Consider the following 21,501-nt stretch of genomic DNA (forward strand, 5'->3'; position numbering starts at 1 on the left):
TCCCCGGTTATCATCCTTGTTATGAGTGGTACTTCCTTGTGGTTTGCCTTCATCTCTATTTCTATTATTATACTCTTATTATCCTGTGTATATTCTTGCTGTAGATTTTCAATTGTACTGCTTATCTTATCCTGTCATCTTTATATTTATTTAATCTCAGTAGGGCCCTGACCTTCCTCGTCACTATCCAACCGTGGTTAGGCTTGACACTTACTGAGTACTGTTGTGGTGTACTCATGCCTCTTCTGCGCATGTTTTTCATATGCAGATCCAGGTACTTCTACTCAGGCCTACCATCCTTGAGGGAGGCGACTACTTAGAGACTTCGAGGTACATCTGCCGCATCCGCAGACCGAGGAGTCTCTTTATATTCCTGCCTTTTAGTATTTAGCCCTTCTATACTTTCTGTTCTTATTAGACAAATTCTGGAGTTAGAGCTATGTAGTATTTCCTTTTCTTAACTTGTGATTCGTGGGTTTTCGGGTCTTGGATTTAGATATTGGTTTTGAGATCTATATAAATATGGTGTATGTCGAGCGGCACATTTAACACTGTTATTGCCTTATTTCTGTTTTTAAATTATTTTACTTCCACAAGTTTTGGTTATATTCCGCAAGTTTAGGCTTACCTAGTCGTAGAGACTAGGTGCCGCCATGATGGTTCACGGAGGGCGAACCGGGGTCGTGACAGTGACTTGGATTGCAGCAAGTAGTTTTCAGTGACTTGCCAAGAACCTACTATATTTTGTTGAACTTCATTTTGCCATTATGATTTGACTACTTGTAATGTACTGCACTTTTTCACATTTGTAGAACCTATTTGGATTATGTGATTTTATTTCCTTTTGTTATTATGTTTAAAGTCGTTATCTATGGTTACAAAATCTGTCTTGTAAGTTGTTTACAACTTCTACTATAGGCTATGAGCACGTTATATTTTGAATTTTTTGTTAAATTTTGTGATGTTTAGATTACACAATCCCAGTTTGTTACCAATTTCTTACTATTTGGTTGCATTACCTAAACACTAGAATCAATAGATACAAAACATTTATGGTGTTACCAGCTTCTACAATAGGCACCAAATGAGAATTCTAACAACTGTTTCTTAGAACTAATTCGACCAAAATATGATTCAAACACTGTAAATTACATCAACAGCTAAATATGATGTAAACATCGTACAATAGCTTGTTACACAAATTACACAAATAACATCCAAACAAAAGAAGGCGGCAACTACCAAAACACTCTCAAACACTAAGAACACTAACAACCATTCCTATTTTTACGCTATCAACCACCTTCAGCCACTTTCGAATTCTATTGGAATCAACAATCGCAAGAACAACAACACAACCAAATAATTATGGCAATTAGTAGAACAACAAACAACAACTTATTCCTCCATTGTCTAGCTCGTTCCCTTTCTTGATCAAAAGCCTTGACTCTCTTCAACAAACCTCAAATAACTTTATTTGCTTGGTTAGGAAATACCTCCTCAAACCATCTGAAGTAGTTACATCCTCCTTTGTCCTTTAAAACATATTTAACTAAATCAATTTTAAAAATTGCAAATTCGTACCAGTATTAAGATCAAAGAAACAGAAAAGATTAAAGAAATATATACTTACTATGCCATTTTTGCATACAAAATACCTTATGCCTGGGTTTGCCGAACTCTTTGAGATTTTCAACACACATGCCCGACCACATCGGCACGAATCATTCCTCTCTGAATTTTCAGACATTGTCAAACAACAAACTGAGAGAGAGAAGATGTGAAGAAAACTTCAACTGAAATCGAAGAAGGAGGACAGGGGTCTTTCAAATTGGAGAAAAAAAGTTCAACTTTGCCAGAGAAATTCAGATTGAAGAAGAGGAATTACGGCTTGGAGAAGAAGAAGAAAGGGAAAAAGGGGTTAATATAATGCGGGGTTTAGAATATTTACCGTTGGAATAGTCCAGTCAGACTATATTTTTACATTCACGTGCTCATTATATGTGATTCACACGCGAAGTGCCTCATGGAATTTTAGTGTTTAAGTGGCACATTAAAGGGTTGGTTAAAGCGTTTAAATGGATCGGACTAAAGAATAAATAGTAAAGTGAAAAATGATCTCAACTTTAGGGGTTGTCGTTGTATTTGGCCTAACAAAAATCAAAGTTCAGATTCTAAACCCAAAACTTCACGACCAAGCTTCAACTTTTCTATACCCACTATTTCACATGTTCTATAGCAAAATTTTTGAAGGCTATAATGATGTTTTTATTTAATTATGTATGTTAAAAGACGATTTTGATAAACTTAAAACCTTGATGTCTAAAAAAAGAAAGAAGAAAGTTATTACTCATTTTTATAAAGGTGGTGCTTGAAAATATTTATATGTATCTCGATTAATTTATCGTATATGCACTATCTTATATCTGTATGTATAGTGAATAACTCTCAATCACAAGATTTAGGCATAAAAATTATATCATGTTGTCTCAACTGGACTTTTGAACATAGGGTTATAACACATAAGTTTATTTCTCCAATTTTTAGACCGATAAACCATCCTCCACGTCTAACTCAAATATTCCAAGAATAACAATATGATCTTGACTTCTCTTGTCCACCTAAAACCAAGAAGTACGTAGGGAGAATGAGAAAATAAACTGGAAGCAGATTCAATTATCCCATTCAACACACATACGGTGGTAAAATTATGATACCCAAAAATGTACAATATTTGTGGGGATTGTAAGATAGTTTGTTATTTGAAATTGAAAAGTGTGGGATTATTCCCACATCGGAAGAGAGAAATCTCTTTTGGAGACTTTAAGCATTTATCACTTTCACGTCTTTGATTTAGAACACATACTTTTATGTGTGTGCAATTAAGTACACTATATATTATCAAAGACTTGGACTTGGAGTCAGATCCTAAGGTTAAATACTTTACTTTTAATTTTATTTTGTTACAGAAAATGAATTTTAAATTTAAAATTCGAACAGACAATTATGTATATTGTGAAATGGTTTGTCCAGATATGTCTATTTGTGAAACAAGATATCTTTTCTAAAAGGGTCTGTTGGTTGCCTATAAATACACGGGAATTCCCAACGAAGTGGCATAAAAAAAATCACAAGTATTATTATAGGCTTTGTTGTATCCTATAGAGAATCGTTTTGTATTTCCCCAAATTAGTATACATGCGATAACTCTTTAAGAACAGTCGATTTCACGCCTCAAAGCCTTTTTGTTTATTATTTTTCTAACAGTATTACCAAATGGCCCAAGGTATTTACCATGTTATTTACTTAAACTAAAAATACAAATACAACTGTTGCAATTATTAACGATCTAATGTTTTAGTTTTGAGATGACTTTGGCTGAGATAATTGAAAATTTCATATTTCTCCAAAAAAAATCATCATTTGGAGCGTGAAGTGCAATTAGATCCATTTTTGAGGGATTCATATTACTATTATCAATTAAAATAATTTGTGATTGGCTTGAAGTAAGAGAAAACAACAAATAAGAAAAGAAAAAATTAATTTTGATCAATGAAGTACACAACTTATATTAAATCCACTAGAAGATACATACAATGAGTGCTTTTGTTCTACATTGCAAAAACAAGACGGAGTTTACAAATTTGTTTCCATACATTAGATGCTAGGCTTGTAGAGGGTAAAAAATGCTATGCCACGTGGCCCTTCAAAAAAGGGACATGTGCAATGTAAGAAGGGGGGGGGGAGGGGGGAGAATATCCAAGACCGAAGGCAACTGTTTCGTCTGTCACCGGGAAGAATAATGCTCATAAGATGTAATAAATACTCCTCGCCCGGTAGCATTTAATAGAGAATATTCCATAGTATTAAATATAATTGCCCGTTACAAGAAATTTAGGCATTTATGTTCACCGTTACATCTTAATCAATGGCCCTCATAATTGACATTAAAGAGGGGCATGATCCTAGGACCTCCTTCCCTAGACGTAGCTATAAATAATGAGCTCAGCTATCATTGTAAAGGAGAGGAATTTTCTGGCAAACTTACATTACATTTTATACAAATCTTAATAAAATCTTACTTTCTAGCTTTTCGATTTCACTACAGTTGTGCCCGAAAATCTTGTTCCCGAAGTTGTCACTTCTGCCATTTCGTCTACATTTTAAGGCTATTGCATAATTCTTCGATTATTCTATTTTTTCAGGATCAAATTAGTTTATTTGTCTAGAAACCACGTATAAATTCATCTGTACCATTTTACGGGTAAACAATTTGGTGCCTACCATGGGGCGTAGGCAACCATGCAATTAAATCGATCATTGCCTTTTTTACTAATGTGTTTTGATTATTTTGTCTTAGAAAGAATCATAAGAAATGGTAGATAACACTGTTAATAACACGCACAACCCTGAGATTCGAGGAGATCAGCCTCATTTCGAGGACTCAATCAATGATACCCAAAATGATGGGAATGGCGCCACACCGGTGCATGACAGGCAGTATTCTCGACAGGTTCGGGAGACAACTCCCGATAATGCTGATGAAGAGCATGTCGTTGACGCGGTAATGGTCATGCAAGAGCAACAGGCGATCATTCTAGGCCATCTCACATGACACGATAAGGTTATGACGGAGTTAAGGCACTGTCGGGAGCTTCGAATAATGCAAGCAGACAAGATCCAATTCCTCCCGGTGTTCCTGCAAACCAAACAACGTAGAGGGTCGACAATAATACTCCCAGGGTTGAAGTTGGCACCAACGAGGTAGGGGGGAGCAGTCCGATCTCAATCACGAGAACGATCCTTTCAAGAATGAAATTTTATGGTTTATGAGGGAAGTAAACACCCGCATGGACCAAATCTCGGGCACGCCATCGGTACTGAAAGGCCCGAACTTAAAAAAGTATACTCAATTGTCGTACAAGCCAAGTGCGACACCAGAATTAATCCCAAAGCGGTTCAAAATGCCTGAAGTGCCAAAGTATGACGGAACTTCATACCCTCAGGAGCATATTTCCACCTACACAGCAACGGTGAAGGGAAATGATTTAGCTGGTCACGAAATCGAATCTGTGTTGCTAAAGAAATTTGGGTAAACTCTCACGAGGGGAGACTTGACATGGTATTCACTGCTACCCGAGCATTCCATAGATTCCTTTGAAATACTCGTGGACTTTTTCATTAATGCTCATGCCGAGGCCAGAAAGGTACATGCCTAAAAGGCCGATATATTCAGGATTGCGCAAGGAGAGTCTGAGATTTTATGAAAATCCATTACCTGAGTCCAGAAGGAAAGAATGTTGCTCCCCGTTGTCCTAGATGAATGGGCAGCCGAAGCATTCACCAAGGGATTGAATCCGAGAAGTTTGGACGCTTTCCAGAAATTAAAGGAAAGCCTGCTTGAGTTTCAAGCAACGACTTGGGTGGATGTCCACAACCGGTACGAGTCAAAAAAATGGATCGAGGATGATCAGGTTGGATTTCCATCATCGATCAAAGGACGGGAGAAGAAAAGAGAAAAATCAAAAAATGACTACGACATAGATAGACGGACTTCGAGGGGCCAATTTTTGTCTTACGAGTGGACCGAAGGCCGTGGCAGAGGCTTCCGGATAGCAGACAAGTTCACCGTTGATAGAAGGACTGATCGTGGTCGGAACAATAGATCAATTGAGGATACTTCTTAACCCAAGTTATCGGAATACAACTTCAAAGTCAGTATAGTAGAATTGGTGTCAGCCATAAGAAACATCAAAGAGGCACGATTCCCGAGACCAATGAGATCCGATCCCGACTAGAGGGATCCCAACTTATGGTGTGAATACCATGGGACGAATGGCTATCGGACAGGGGATTGCCGACACCTTCAAGAAGAAGTGGCAACATTATTGAATAATGGTCACCTCAGAGAGTTCTTAAGTGACTGGGCTAAGAACAATTATGGTCGTAACAGAGACAACGTAGAACCCTCGAAAGCAGGAGAGGAACCCCCTTTCCAAACGATCAATATGATCTTCGAAAGGAATGCGATTAACGGGGTCACCTTTTCGGCAGCAAAGAAGATGAAAGTATTAATAACTCATAGTAAAAGGCCCCGGGGAGACGATATCACTTTTACGAAAGAGGACGCAGATGGATTGTTGCTACCACACAACGATGCGTTGGTAATTTCTTTAAATGTGTTAGATTTCAAGATTAAACGTGTTCTAGTGGATCTAGGGGGTTCGGCTTGTCACGCCCCAAACCTGAAGAGGCGTGGTCGGCACCCGGTTCCATACTCGGCCCAGGCATACCACTCTATAACTATGAACTCTGGAGGGTAACCCTCAACTTAGGCCGATGAGGCCATATTCTGAATCATCTAAAAATATCACCTCTCTCATCTAAAAGGTAAACATACCCAAAAGCTCATGTGTATGTGTGTGTGTCTATATATATATATAATCGTGGAGGCTGATGAGGTCGCCATGAACATCTACTGATATACAAACTATACAGGACTTGTCTACAAGCCTCTAGAGATAACTGAACTATACCATGGTCGAGACAAGGCCTCGACCTACCCATCAAACCTGTATATATAAAATGGACTCCAAAGTCTAGACGTAGAAACTCCGAGGAAGTGGAGCTTACCAACCAAGTTGATGTTTGACTTTGTCTGCTGGGAAGGTCTATCCAGCTGTTTATCAGGACCTGCAGACATGAAATGCAGCATCCCCGGCAAAAGGGACGTCGGTACAAAATAATATACCGAGTATGTAAGGCAACAAAATAACTAAAAACTGAACTGATTATATAATAACTGAAGGTAACTGGGAGTCAAAGATAATCTGAAGATATGCTTACCTGTTGATACTGACTCAACTCTCTCAATATAGTAAGTAAAATAGTTGTCCGGCTCTATAAGGCTCGGTATATAGATAACTGCTTTGTCATAGTAGGCTCGCTCATAGGCGCTGAGCCATACTAGGCTTCGTATCTCGGCCATTCTGTGCTCGTTCATAGGTGCTCGGCCATAGTAGGCTCGGTATATAACTCACCATCTTATCAGAGGTTTCCTAATAGGGGCCTGCCCATCAATTATAGCTCGATGGTAGTAAAATTACTATAATAATGTATATATATAGACTCTATGCTCTCTTGGCTAAAAGAAGACAGTACTAAATTGAATATGAAGTCCCGATAAGGGAGAACACTGTAACTTATGAGACTATGAAAATGTACATAAATTCAGGAATATGAACTTCTCTTTATGTCTCGTTATCAAATACATATAGTTACTGGATCATGCCAAAATGAAAGAAATGTTTAGACTTAACATACCTTAACTCCGTTGAGTCCTTAATACCTTCTATGCAATTCTTCAAACAACTCAACTCAATCTACCACAACATAAGGAGATTCAAAATCAGTGTTGAGTAAAGGCTAAGTCTGCAACTTAAACTAGTAGCTTGTTTACATAAATTTGGGTAGCATCTCCCCTGTAACAAGGCCCTCCTCCAATATCATATACCAACAACACCAAGAAAAAAATAATAACAACATGTATGCATTATTTTCCAACCTTATCTCTATCAAAATATATCACAAAACAGCCTGCACACCCTAATTACTTCATACATAAAACGACAACAAAAGTAGTGTCAAACAACCTAAAAAAATAACGACAACAACAAGCCCACAATTCCGTCATTATGTGTCATTTTACCACACTTTTTCTCCTCCAAAACTCCATAAAACATCAGCACAAGTGTCCAATACGAAATAGACCACAAACAGTCCACTACAAGTCAAATAACTCGAACTCACGACTTTCGATTACCGTCCCGTGAGTTCTAACTATTAGAAAATGAATTTATCAACCTTCCTTGATATTTAAACACTTAAATACAGATATTAGATGTTTCTTAACTATGAAGTACCTTCTAAAACTCGAACTACAAAGAAAAAAGAGAGTCGGTATAATGATACTTACGTTGTAAGGATCGTTTTGATGTTATCGCTTCTCGAGTTCACGCCCGGGATGATAATCTTCTTTGAAACCCTAGAAGAGAGCTTAAGGATATGTTTATGGGTGTTCTCAGTCGTGTTATACTGAAAAATGAAGAGAAATCCGACCTAAGACTTATATATATCAACTTTGGAAAAGTCAAAGAGGTGCTAGCTTGGCACCCTAGCATTGGCCCATCTTCCGATGCTTATATCTTTTTATCTGGATGTCGTATGAATGAACAGTTAAGAGAATTGGAAATTAAATTCCAGGACCTTCAATTTGGTATATAATATGTCCCAAAATACCTCATATAACACACGAAATGTACTACTCAAAAAGCTTTAGTGACACATCTGCTTGTCACCTAGACAGTCTGTGCAGTCTCGTAAAACTGCAAATATCTCTCTACTCCTATGTTGTATCGATGAACGGTTTAATGGGTTAGAAAATAGACTCATAGAGATTCAATTTTATGGGTGGAAAACCCGATAACTCTAAGATTATTGGGAGGAAAACCGCAGTTACATTTGACCCAGATTTTCAGTAAAACTTATTAATGCAACTTGTGATGACTTTCGTCAACTTTTGTTCCACAACTCGCTTGACTTCAAAACATAACAACAACTATCATGCGACTAACATAACTCATAACATAACCTCCTTATTATGTTAATAACCCTAGTCTGACCCCAAAATTACATGTTATAACATTCCAAACTTGTCGACTTTCGATGAAACATTATTTTCTTCAATTCCTTAGCTTCTAAACCTTCCAACCCTCTTTGTACTTGTTTTCCATGATCTTCAATATATGTAACATCCAAGGTACCACTATAAATTACTTTATGTACTTTCAAATATAATCTCATTTGTGATCTTACATCAATTAACTTACAACGTACTCTCACGTACGAAATCATAGGGTGTAACATCATTTCCCCCTTTGGAACATTTGTCCTCGAATGTTGACTAATGCGCTTATCAGTTTCATAACTTATAGCTTTTATGAATATCTTAATATTGTCCCCGCCCTCTAGTCCACAACTCGATGAATAAATCCAAAGGCCAGGGCATTCCCCCCTTTAGGCCTCTTTTCTATACCACTAAATATGGTCAGAACTCTTCCGATGTCGTAATTATTGCTACCTTCTGTCATGCAGCCTGTACGACTATGTCCTTATACGGGCACCTATGATACTCTTTTCTCATATTTCCTCTAGTTTTTAGCTAATCTTTAGGCCCACTTTGTGAATATTTACAGAATAATATCATACAATGGAGAGTATTGGAGCAAGCTAAACTCGCCGAAAGTATTATTTTGGCCACAAAGCTCCTCGCTGGATTCAACCTCGCAAGTGTGACGACCCGGGGAGAGATTTTATTGCTCACGAACTCTAAAGGACTAATGAAAACAACTTTTTTCGAAGTGGTAGATGGTGATATGGGATACAATATCATCCTGGGAAGGTCATGGTTACACGAGATGAAAGTTGTACCCTCAACATATCACCAATTGCTGAAATTTCCAATGCTTGAAGGAATCAAGCAGATAAGGGGTGATCAACCGCTGTCAAGGGAGATAAATAAAATTTTGATCTACAATAGCAAAGGAAAGGAACACGCGGCATAACAATTACATGAACGGACACCTACTCCTGAATTAGAAGAAGTTAGTCCGGGAACAGAGGCGTCAAAATATTATCAGGTGCCGAGATATTTTCAAGTTCCTGAAGAGACGGATGCAATGAAATCCACAACGGCAGAAATGGAGCAAGTTGCATTATTCGAAGAATTCCTAGAAAGGAAATCCCACTTGGGAACAGGACTGCACCCGAAACTCAGGTCTAATTTCATTGAGTTTCTTAAATTTAATGCTAATTGTTTTACATGGTCGCATGAGGATATGACAGGCATCCCAACGGAGGTAGCCCTGCACAAGTTAAGCTTGGATACCAACATACCTCTGGTAAGACAAAAGAAATGCCTTATTGCCGAAGCTAGGAATAAATTCGTCAAAGAAGAGGTAACCTGCTTGCTTAATATCGGTTCGATTCGAGAGGTAAGATATCCGGGATAGCTAGCTAATGTAGTAGTAGTTCCTATGAAGAACAATAAATTTCGCATGTGTGTAGATTATAAAGATCTAAATAAGACGTGCCTGAAAGACTCGTTCCCACTGCCAAATATCGATCAAATGATTGATGCCACAGCCAAGCGCGAGTTAATGAGTTTCCTTGATTCTTATTCTGGGTACAACCAAATCAAGATGAACCTGAAAGGTCAGGAAAAAACTTTGTTTATAACGAATTTTGGTACATATTATTACAATGTGATGCCCTTCGAATTGAAAAACGCCGGAGCCACTTATCAATGGCTCGTGAACAGGATGTTTGAAAACCAAATAAGAAAAATTATGGAACTTTATATAGACGATATGCTCATTAAGTCTTTGAGTGCAGTTGATCACCTTAAACATCTGCAAGAAACTTTCGACATCCTGAGGAAGCATAATATGAAACTTAATCCCGAGAAATGCGTGTTCGGGGTTAGCTCTAGTAATTTTATGAGATTTCTGGTCTCCCAAAGAGGAATTGAGGTAAACCCCTATAAAATCAAGGCCATAGAAAAGATCCCGGATCAATTGTCGAACGTAAAGAAAGTATAAAGGTTCACGGGAAGGTTGGCAGCTTTGAGCATGTTCATTTCCCAATCGTCAGAAAAATGTCATCGCTTCATCGCATTGTTCAAAAAGAAAAATAATTTTGATTGGACACCGGAATGATGGCAGACTTTAAGGGATTTGAAGAAGTACTTGTCATTCCCTCCAATGCTCCCAAAACCAAAAGAAGGTGAAACGTTGCTAGTTTACCTTACAGTCTCAGAAGTTTCGATAAGTGCGGTTTTAGTTCGAGAGGACGAAGGTACGAAATCTCCCATTATTATGTTAGAAAAATTTTAACGGGAGCAGAAACTCGCAACCCACATTTGGAGAAACTAACCTTAGCTGTCGTAGTTGCTGCTCGGAGGCAGAGGCCCTACTTCCAATACTACCTAATAGTCGTGGTGACTACTTTCCCTTTGCGGAACATTCTCCATAAAATCGAGCTCTCGGGAAGATTGTCCAAATGGGCCATCGAAATGAGTGAATTCCACATAGAATATAAGCCAAGGACTGCAATTAAGTCACAAGTTATGGCCGACTTCGTGGCCTATTTTAGTCCGGGATTATTGCATCTGGTAACCAAGGAGGCAGTAATAGTTAAAAATAGACATCAGGGGTTTGGATCTTATTTAAGGATGGAGCTTCCAACGTAAAATGGTCCGTGCTTGGAATAGTCTTAATCATGCCTTCGAGGGAAACCTAAGGCAAGTCATCAGAACGGTCTCTTTAACTAACAATGAAGCCAAGTATGAAGCTTTAATTGCAGGGCTCAAAGTGGCTCGAGGACTTGACTCTGAGGTCATCGAAATCAAATGTGACTCACAGCTGGTGGTAAATCAGGTCTACGAGATCTTTGACACCAAAGAAGAACGCATGCACCAATACGTGATAAAGGTCCAGGCCCTATTGGCACGATTCCGGGAGTGGTCAATACTTATATCCCAAAGGAGGATAATGCGAAGTAGATGCATTGGAGAACATAGTATCATCGACGGAAATAAAGGGATCGGAGTCCTGGACGGTTGTACAACTGATGAACTCAGTCTTGGATATGGATGGACACTATGAGGTAAATTCGACTAATCCGGTCTAGTACTAGAGAAATGAAATCATTGATTATCTCAAGCACGGGAAGTTTCTTGAAGACCCTAAAGCATCACGGGCATTATGCACCAAAGCAGCATGATATAACTTCAAGAGAGGTCAATTGTATAGAAAATCTTTTTAGGGATGCTGGCTTGGTACTTAGGGGCATCCGAAGCTAACTATGTCATGAGAGAGGTCCACGAAGGGATATGCGGCAACCACTCAGGCACAAATTCCTTGGTGCTAAAGTTGGTACGAGCATGATATTACCAGCCCCGCATGGAACATGAAGCCAAAGACTTTATATGAAAATGTGCTAAATGTCGCGCCCCATTTTTCCTCGCCGAGTCCGGGTTTCGACATTCCTTTGGGACAACTCATTTCCTTTTGGGAATTGGGGTATGAAATTTGAAGAGTCGCCACCTAACGGATTTAAGGTACGTTAGGGCACCTAAAGCAAATAACTCATAAACTGGTTTGCATTACCAGAGATTGGGTAAGGGCTCGAAATAACCTTGAGGGGAAGGTGTTAGGCACCCCTCGAGGTCCACAACGGTGGGTCCTGACCAAACTCGAATTAGGTGAATTAGTCTTATAAGCAAACAAAGCAATTTAGACAAATAGATATTACGTTTAAAATAAGGGGTAAAAAGGGTCCTAGTTTTTTTAGCCTATAGGATCACTTCTATGCAATACTTGGTAATCGTCCCCAAGTTGGTGTGCTAAACATAGCATTAGCGCACAAATCATCATATCCTTTACTACCCGATTACCCTCCCCTTAATGGTTATATAAGCGATTCTAATTAAACATACTCTATGTGTGCATTACTCGTCCCTTACTTATGGTCCTGGAGGTGTTTAGGACTTCTAGTTATGGTGGATCTAGACTCTCCTATAGTGCTTAAAAGGAAAAAATCTAAGCGACAAGTAAAACAAATAGGACTGACAGATAAACGAACAGTTAAAGGCTCACATTTACCTCCACAAATAAGCAGGCAATTGCACGTATCAAACAACAGTATTTCAGACACTTTAAAAGTCCTATAGCAGGATATCTAGGTGAGCACAAAGAAGAACATATGCAGTATTTTTTTATTTTATTAAAGCGAGGCAGAAGATACCTAATCAGTTTGCCTACTGATTTTTGGACTTGCTGAATCTGGGCAGTTCATAAACAGTTAAACAAAGCATTGTTTTATAATTTCAAGATTTTAGTTGTCCTACAGACTTGCCTAGGCGTGTATCAAAGATGTACTATAAACATGATATCTAATCGTTAATCAGAACCACAATAAACCAATAAATGATTTTAAGCAGGCAGTTTGGTTCATTAGGTCCTATAGGCATGCTATCTAGGTCCTGAAAAATAATCACAAACGTTACAGAACTCGTTATATATATATAAGTCTAATATCTAGGTGTTGGGACTGCTTTTATACTTATTTCTTATAGGCATAATTTCTACTGAAGAAACTGATTTTTATACGATTTGACTGCAGGCATGATATCTAGGTGAGTGCAATAAAAGTCCTAGAACATGGTTTCTAATGCACATAGGAGAATTTATGAACATGATTGTTAAGGCTGAATTAACAACAACCTAGAGATAGGATTTCTAGCGTGGATGTGAACATGCATAAATAGAAATTTAGAGCAAATAACATGATGAACCTCTAAGCATGTTTTCTAATGTACACAACAACCTATAGGCATGGTTTCTAATACAGGTAGGTAATAATAACAATCCTAAGAGCATGATTTCTACCCGATTTCCCCACAAAATATATATAAAAGTCCCTCCCATTTTACTAATATCCCCAATATCTGTTTTACAAGAATTTATTACATACCAAAAATGAATGAATTACAGAAATGAGAATGCTAAACTATAGGGAGCTTGGATAGGCCCAAAAGTAAACCTGGGAAACCAGGCCTTCAACCAAGTATGAAGTGCCCCAACATCTTATAGTATCCAAGAGAGTATCTTGGTGCGCCAAAGTTCCCAAGGGCCTCAGGGACCTGGGGCAATGCTCACACCAAGACTCTTTTTAAAGAGAAATAGTTTTTGTGTAGTGTGGAAGGGCCAGCCCCGGTGTGTCAGAGTTCGGAGGAGTCTCATGGACTCCTAGGCAGTGCTCACACTGGAGGGGCAGGATCCTAGATATTCTAAGAGTAGGGGTGGAAGATAGTGCTTGAAAGAGTAGAAATAGTTTTAAGAAAACAGTTCAGAAGTAAAATAATTCAGAAGTGAAAACAGTTCAGAAGTGTAAACAATTTAGAAGCATTCTGAAAACAAAGGTTTCAGCAGACAAATAGAAACATAGGCACAAAGCAAAGATTCATATTGCCTAGATTTAGCTTAGTTCATTAGTTAATACTAGGTGGGCATATAGCATCCTAGGAACAACTATACAGATAAGGGGTAGCAGAGGTTAGGAACATAGAAATCCTTAACCCAGGACACATAAATCTAATAAAAAACAAAAGCATGTTGATTAACACCAAGCAAATTGACATATTATGACAGCCAAATTCCATAGCACTCAATAGGACCTAGTGATGCTAATTGGAAGCAATAGACAGCAAGCACATAAATTAAAAAGCCAGATTACATAGCACTGGATAGATTAGAAGGACTCATACTGACTTAAAATAGTAGACAGGAATGACATAGAACTTAAATGCATGAATAGTTATGCTAGTTCATAGAAATGGTAGGGGTTTAATTACACAAAAGTGATCATACTAATTGAGGACAATGGACAGTAAAGATAAGAGTTTAAATGCCTAAGTAAGCATGCTAGTTTAAGGCAATAAATAGGAAAGGATTGAACTAGACATGCTGATTAAAGTGATAAACAGGAAGGATACAGAGTTAAACACAGAAGTAGACATGCTAATAGGAATATAGAAGAGACATGGATTCAACAGAAGTAAAGCAGCAGATAAGAGAGCACATAGGTTCAATCTTCATAGTATAATGAATGACATTAGGAATAGGGGTATACCAGTTAAAGATGGTAAACAGAAGATGAAAGATATGCAGAACTCAGTGGTCTAGCCTTGGCTTTCAGCTGGCTAGGCAGTGCAATGAACACAAATAGCAGAGAGGTTTTGAAAGCAAAGTTTTGTGTGTGTGTGTGCATTTTTTGAACTATGTTCGTGTATTGAAGAATCAGTAATGAGAGTATATATAGCACTTAGTGAGGTAAAACAAATAAGGTAAAGAGGAAATCACAGTTCGTAAAATAAGGGTAATCAAATAAAATCAATTAGCATATTAAGGAATCAATTCCTATAGAAAAATCCGGAAGAGACCCCTTTAATTGGGGAGGGTTAATTAACGGTATAGAACTAGGGCTCAAATAAGGCAAGAGATCAATCTTGTTGGCCCAAGAACAGGTGAAGTTTTGATGATTAACAAAATAACTCAGACATGGACCAGGTCCATCTTGTGAAGCACAACCATGATTAACTTGTACATGTGAGAGGCACGTGAAGGAGATAAATCTAACTGATCAAGAAGAAATATCTCCTGAACTGATCGAAAAGGTTGCATATTGAATAAGGAGAGAAAGACTCCTTACATGAAGAGACCACAGTTTAGGATGAAGATAGTGTTAGAATTTGAGATCACTATGAACTCTTCTACGATAGAAGAGTAGCAATTGAATCCTAGTCAAACTTTGATTACTAACCTATTAAATGTCAATGTTGTTCTCTTTTACAGGTAATGCACATAAGTAGAAGTTAAACTTAAATTGAGAGCAAAAGAGCAAGGCGATTTTACAAGTAATTTATGTGTGATTTGAGTGTGCAATCCTGAAGCTACTTGAACGAGATAGAAGAACCAGTTCCATGTGTCTATTTTTTATTCTAGTTCAATTGTAGTAGGTGATTTTATATTGTACCTTTCATCTTTCATAGAAGCAATTGTATTAGGTACCTAGAATGTTCAAGTTAGAGTTAACTTGAAGTTATCGCAGCAGTTGAGGTTGTGTGCCACAACGGGATTAGAGTTAATCCTTAGGTTTATAAAGAGTTTTGTAAATGCTGTTTTGACTTAGTGATTTTAGTGGAAGTTTGGGAAAATCCTACTGAGTAGTAGGTCATAGTTTTTTTACCTTTTGAGCCAGGTGTTTTCCACGTAAAAATTTCTGTGTTCTTTATTTTCTGTATTTATTATTCCACAAACAGTATTAGTTGGAACACCTAGAAGAACCAGGTTCTTCTATAGTTCAGTTAAGCAAAAATTGGGTACCACACAAATCACCCCCCTTCTTGAGTGGTATTGACGCTTAAAACATCAATTGGTATCAGAGCAGATTATCCTTGAAGAGGTTGACACCTTAGGAAAAGATCAAGATGAGTGCACCACCTGGAAACTGGGAAGGGCAATCCACTACAGGCCTCCACTCTTTAATGGTCAGTACTATTATTGGTGGAAGAACAGGATAAGAGATCATATCATAGGAGAAGACTATGAGCTCTAAGACATAGTCACTAATGGTCCTCTGGCGACTACACAGAAGAATGCTGAAGGAGTGGACGTGCCAAAGATAAGAGTTGACTGCACTGCTGAAGACTTGAAGAAATGGGAGAAGAATTCCAAGGCCAAGAAACGGCTTGTATGTGAACTGGATCTTGACGAGTACAACAGGATTCAAAGTTGTACCACTGCCAAGGAGATATGGGACACTTTACAAGTGGCTCATGAAAGAATTCCTCAAGTAAAGAGATCAAGAGGAACATTACTATATTCTCAATATGAGAATTTCACTATGAAGGAAGAATATACACAAGGTTCCTTGAAGAAGACAAGGTTGAGAAAATCTTGACAAGAGTCTTACCAGTGACTTGGGAAAGCAAAATCACTGCTATTCAGGAATCAAAGAATTATGCTACTCTCAAGCTGGATGAACTGATTGGAAACCTCACTGCCTATGAACTGAGAAGGCAAACCATGAAAACGGATGCACCCAAGAAGGAAAGGAGTCTAGCTCTCAGAATAGCTGAAGGTGTTAATCTGGAGGATGATGAAATGGCCATGATCACAAGGGATTTCAAAAAGTACCTAATGAGAGGAAAGGGTTGTTCAAGAGGTACAACCTTTAACAAACCAAGGGCTCCTTAGAAATAGACCAACGAGGGTTGCTACAAATATGGTAAGACTGATCACATGATCAAGAACTGTCCTCGATGGAAAATTGAATGGAAGAAGGAAAGGGCTGAATGAAGGAACATGAAGAAGAAACAGGTTCAACCCAAAAGGAACAAAGGATCAACAAAAGTTATGGTTGCTGCTTGGGGGAGAAACATCAGATGAGGATTCAGAAGATGAAGCTGGAGATGAACAAGCACTTATGGCCATCGAAGAATCAGATGATGAACAAGAGGTAAGTGTCCTTCATCTTAAAGACAAGATAAAATTTCTGTCTAAAGAAAGGTTGTCTGAAATATTGCTGGACTACATCGATGAGTCTGAGATAATTAACAATGAGAAGGAAGAAATGTCTAGGGAGTGTGTGATCTTAAAAGCCAAGTGCAAAAATCTAGAATCTAGGGCTAATGAGAGTGATAGTAAAAATGTTGAGTTGAAGAACCAGGTCCTTGAACTTGACACCAGTGTCCTAGAACATAAGTCTGAAAATTTAAAACTAAAATTAGGAACAGGTAAGAAGAAAGCTGATCACACACATCTCACCTTAGAAGAAAACCTAGGAAAAATGTAGGATGAGTTGTATAGGAAAGATGAGCAGATAAGAGTCTTAAAAGAAGATCTAGGGAAGGTAAAGCATGAACTTGACAGAACTTGCAAATGGAATAAGGCTTCTGATGCACTATCCTGGCTACAAGAACATCATAGTAGAAACAAGAGAGGACTTGGCTATGAGGCACAAGCACCTAAGTGGGACCACAGAAGCAAGTACTTCACTCTTCCTGAAAACAAAATCTGCACACACTGTGGCAAAACTGGTCTAAATGAATGTAATGCAAAAGAAAAGGCCAGTCAAAAGAACAAAGCCTTTGTTCAAGAGAAAAGTAGGCTGCTTGGGTGGGCTAAAAGGAATTTGATTTACACCTTTGCTTATAGAAAGGGACCCAAACTAGTTTGGGTTCCTAAGACTAACCCCTGATTTGTTTTTTGCAGGTCCAAGTGAAGGGAAGTAGCCAAATATGGTACATGAATAATGGCTGCTCAAAACATATGACTGGAAGCAAGAACCAATTCCTTTCACTTGAGGACTTAAAAAGAGGTAATGTCTCCTTTGGAAATGGGAAGAAATGTGAGATTATTGGAGTTGGAAAGGTAGGTAAGACAGACTCACACTCCATTGAGAATATCTACTTGATTGATGGCTTGAAATATAGCCTAATTAGTGTAACACAACTGTGTGACAGAGGTAACCTTGTAGCATTTACCTCTACCAAATGCTTTGTGATTAACCTTACCACTGACAAGATTGTTTTGTAGGGAAAAAGAGTTAACAATATTTACATTGTAGATTTGTCTAATCTTTTAGAAAATGAACTCACTTGCTTGAGTGTGCTGGACAATGATCCCCTCTGTAGCACAAAAGACTTGGTCATGCAAGTCTGAATCAACTCAACAAATTAGTCTCCAAAGACTTGGTGATAGGGTTACCTAACATCAAATTCAAGGAAGACAAAGTTTGTGAGGCTTGTGCAAGGGGGAAGCAGGTAAGATCATCCTTTAAAAGCAAGAAAATAGTAAGCACAACCAGAACATTGGAACTGGTTCATATGGATCTCTGTGGTCCAATGAGAACATTGAGTAGAGGTGGTAAGAAATATATGATGGTACTTGTTGATGATTCTTCTAGGTTTACCTCGGTACTATTCTTAACATCAAAAGATGAAGCATTTGACATGTTTACTGCCTTTGTCAGAAAGACTTAAAAACAACTACGTAATCAACTTGCATTAATTAGGTCTGATCATGGAACTGAATTTGAAAATGCTAAGTTTTCTGAATTTTGTGATGAGCATGGTATAGATCATAAATTCTCTGCCCCTAGGACTCCTCAACAAAATGGAGTAGTTGAAAGAAAGAACAGGACTCTTGAAGATATGGCTAAGACTATGCTTCTTTCTAGTAAACTGCCCCACAGCTTCTGGGCAGAGGCTGTAAACACTGCATGTTATATCATCAATAGATGCATTACTAGACCTCTTGTAGAGAAGACTCCCTATGAGTTACTTAAAGGGAGAAAACCAAATATATCTCATCTTAGGGCATTTGGATGCAAGTGCTTTGTGCACAATAATGGAAAGGACTCTCTAGGTAAGTTTGATCCCAGAAGTGATGAGGGAGTATTCTTGGGATATTCTTCACATAGCAAAGCATATAAAATGTTCAATAAAAGAACTTTGTATGTAGAAGAAAGTGTGCATATAGTGTTTGATGAAACTAACATTTTTCCTAAGAGATATGAACATGAAGATGAAGCTATTTGACTAGTAAAAGATTTGACTGAAGTCTCAGCTCAAGCTAAAGCGGCACCAAAAGAAGGAACATGTGATGGAATAGGTTCTTCCATCCAGGGCAACCTGATAGGGGGAACTGATCAAAGAGGAACTGAAACCAATCCTCTAAAGGAACCTGTTTATAACCTTATTCCTCAGCAACAAAACATGGGAGAAACATCAAGCAGAAATCAGTTGGTTGTGAAACCTCACAAGTATCAAAGTTCTTATTCTATTGAGAACATAATTACTGATCCAACCTCTAGAGTCAAAACTAGATCACAATTAAAGAATCTATGTGCTTTTTATGTTTTCCTATCTCTTATTGAACCTAAAAATGTTGTTGAGGCTTTGCAGGATGCAGATTGGGTAAATGCAATACAAGATGAACTCAATCATGTAGAGAGAAGTCAAGTTTGGCATCTAGTTCCAAGACCTAAGGACAGATCAGTAATTGGCACAAAATGGGTCTTCAAAAACAAACTTGATAAATATGGAACAGTTACAAGAAACAAGGTAAGACTAGTAGTCCAAGGTTACAACCGAGAGGATGGTATAGATTATGATGAGACTTTTGCTCCAGTTGCAAGACTAAAGGCAATAAGACTCCTCATAGCCTTTGCAACACACATGGAATTCATTCTTCATCAGATGGATTTCAAAAGTGCCTTCCTGAATGGCTACCTAAAAGAACAAGTGTTTGAGAAACAACCTCCAGGGTTTGAGAGCAAGGAATGTACTGAGTATGTGTACAAATTAAACAAGGCTCTCTATGGACTCAAGCACGCTCCTAGAGCATGGTATGAATGACTGTCCAAATTCCTACTTGAACATGGCTAAAGAGGTAACATTGACATTACTCTATTCTTGAGGGAAAAAGGTAAGGATCTTCTTGTGGTACAAATATATGTTGATGACATAATTTTTGGGGCCACCACTGACAAAATAAGTAAGGATTTTGCCAAATTAATGGGGAGTGAATTTGACATGAGTATGATGGTTTAGCTTAACTTTTTCTTAGGCTTATAAATCAAACAAAGCGCAAATGGAACCATGATCCATTAGCAGAAATATGCAAAGGAGTTGATCAAAAAGTTTAAAATGGATGAATCAAAGGAAATAGACACCCCAATTGCAACTGCCACTAAATTAGACATAGATAAACCTGGTTTATCTGTTGATCAAAAGTTATATAGGGGTATGATTGGTTCACTTTTGTATCTTACTGCCAACAGACCTGACATGGTTTTTAGTGTAGGGCTTTGTGCTCGCTTTCAGGCTAATCCAAAAGAATCTCACTTGACTGTTGTCAAGAGGATACTGAGATATTTGAAAGGCACTACTGATCTGTGTCTTTGGTGCCCTAAAAGTAGTAATTTCAATCTAGTAGGGCATGCTGATTATACAAGTTTTCTTGTGGATAAGAAAAGCACCTCAGATATGAATCATTTTCTTGGTTCATGTCTTGTATCATGGGCCACTAAAAAGCAAAATTCAGTGGCCTTATCCACTGCTGAGGCTGAATATGTTGTTGCTGCCTCTTGTTGTGCTCAATTGCTATGGATCAAACAACAACTGGTAGATTTTGGCATTGAAGTTGGTTGCATTCCTATATTCTGTGATAACACTAGTGTTATAAGTATGACAAAGAACCTTGTTCATCACAAGAGGAATAAACACATAGATGTTGTCACACCTCCTTTTTACCTACACCCGCAAGGGCATAAAGGAGTTTTTCCAATTAAAGGATAATCGAAACGGGATTTATTATTAAAGATTTAGAGTCGCCACTTGGGAGATTTATGGTGTCCCAAGTCACCGGTTGAATCCCGAATCGAGGAAAAAATTGACTCTGTATTACAGTCCGCGAACCAGAAATCTGAGTAAGGAATTAAGTTAACCCGGGAGAAGGTGTTAGGCATTCCCGAGTTCCGTGGTTCAAGCACGGTCGCTCAACTGTTATATTTGGCTTAAATTATCTAATTTTAACAATTATGAACCTATGTGCAAATTTTAACCTTAACCGTTTTTATTCATTTTTAAAGAAAATTGCAACGTCATTAAAACAAGTCTTAAACCACGTCATATAAATGCACCCGTGGTTTTTGGACATACTTTAACATCGTTGGGATTTGGATTTGGGTCACATAAACGCGCACCCGAGTTTAGGGAGGTAATGTTATTAAAATACGCGCCAAAAGAGACTAACACGTTATTATTTTGGGGAAGGCCGTGAAATTCGCTAAACGGCACGTCCCGAAATCTAAGTA

The 21,501-nt window shown here is 38.1% G+C and overlaps 1 protein-coding gene and 1 long non-coding RNA gene across 2 annotated transcripts; one reads left to right on the forward strand and one right to left on the reverse strand.

The window, feature by feature from the left end:
- Positions 1-1,130: 1,130 nt before the first annotated feature.
- LOC104248564 (uncharacterized) lies at positions 1,131-1,876 on the reverse strand. Its single transcript, XR_716490.1, has 2 exons — positions 1,634-1,876; positions 1,131-1,535 (listed from the first exon to the last, which is right to left on the reverse strand). It is a non-coding gene; the product is annotated as an uncharacterized lncRNA (long non-coding RNA).
- Positions 1,877-20,332: 18,456 nt separating this feature from the next.
- LOC138891207 (secreted RxLR effector protein 161-like) lies at positions 20,333-20,983 on the forward strand. The gene is made up of 2 exons (XM_070174356.1): positions 20,333-20,693; positions 20,814-20,983. Exons 1-2 carry the CDS (start codon positions 20,333-20,335, stop codon positions 20,981-20,983), a joined length of 531 nt encoding a protein of 176 aa, XP_070030457.1.
- The last annotated feature ends 518 nt before the right edge of the window (positions 20,984-21,501 follow it).

Source organism: Nicotiana sylvestris, chromosome 1, assembly GCF_000393655.2.
Source record: "Nicotiana sylvestris chromosome 1, ASM39365v2, whole genome shotgun sequence".
Lineage (NCBI taxonomy): Eukaryota > Viridiplantae > Streptophyta > Magnoliopsida > Solanales > Solanaceae > Nicotiana > Nicotiana sylvestris.

Bases quoted from the DNA above. Each gene is read 5' to 3' on its own strand.
- LOC138891207 (XM_070174356.1), top strand. From the start codon at position 20,333: ATGGATGAATCAAAGGAAATAGACACCCCAATTGCAACTGCCACTAAA. The intron at 20,694-20,813 runs GTCTTGTATCAT...AACAACTGGTAG, and splicing joins GAATCATTTTCTTGGTTCAT to ATTTTGGCATTGAAGTTGGT.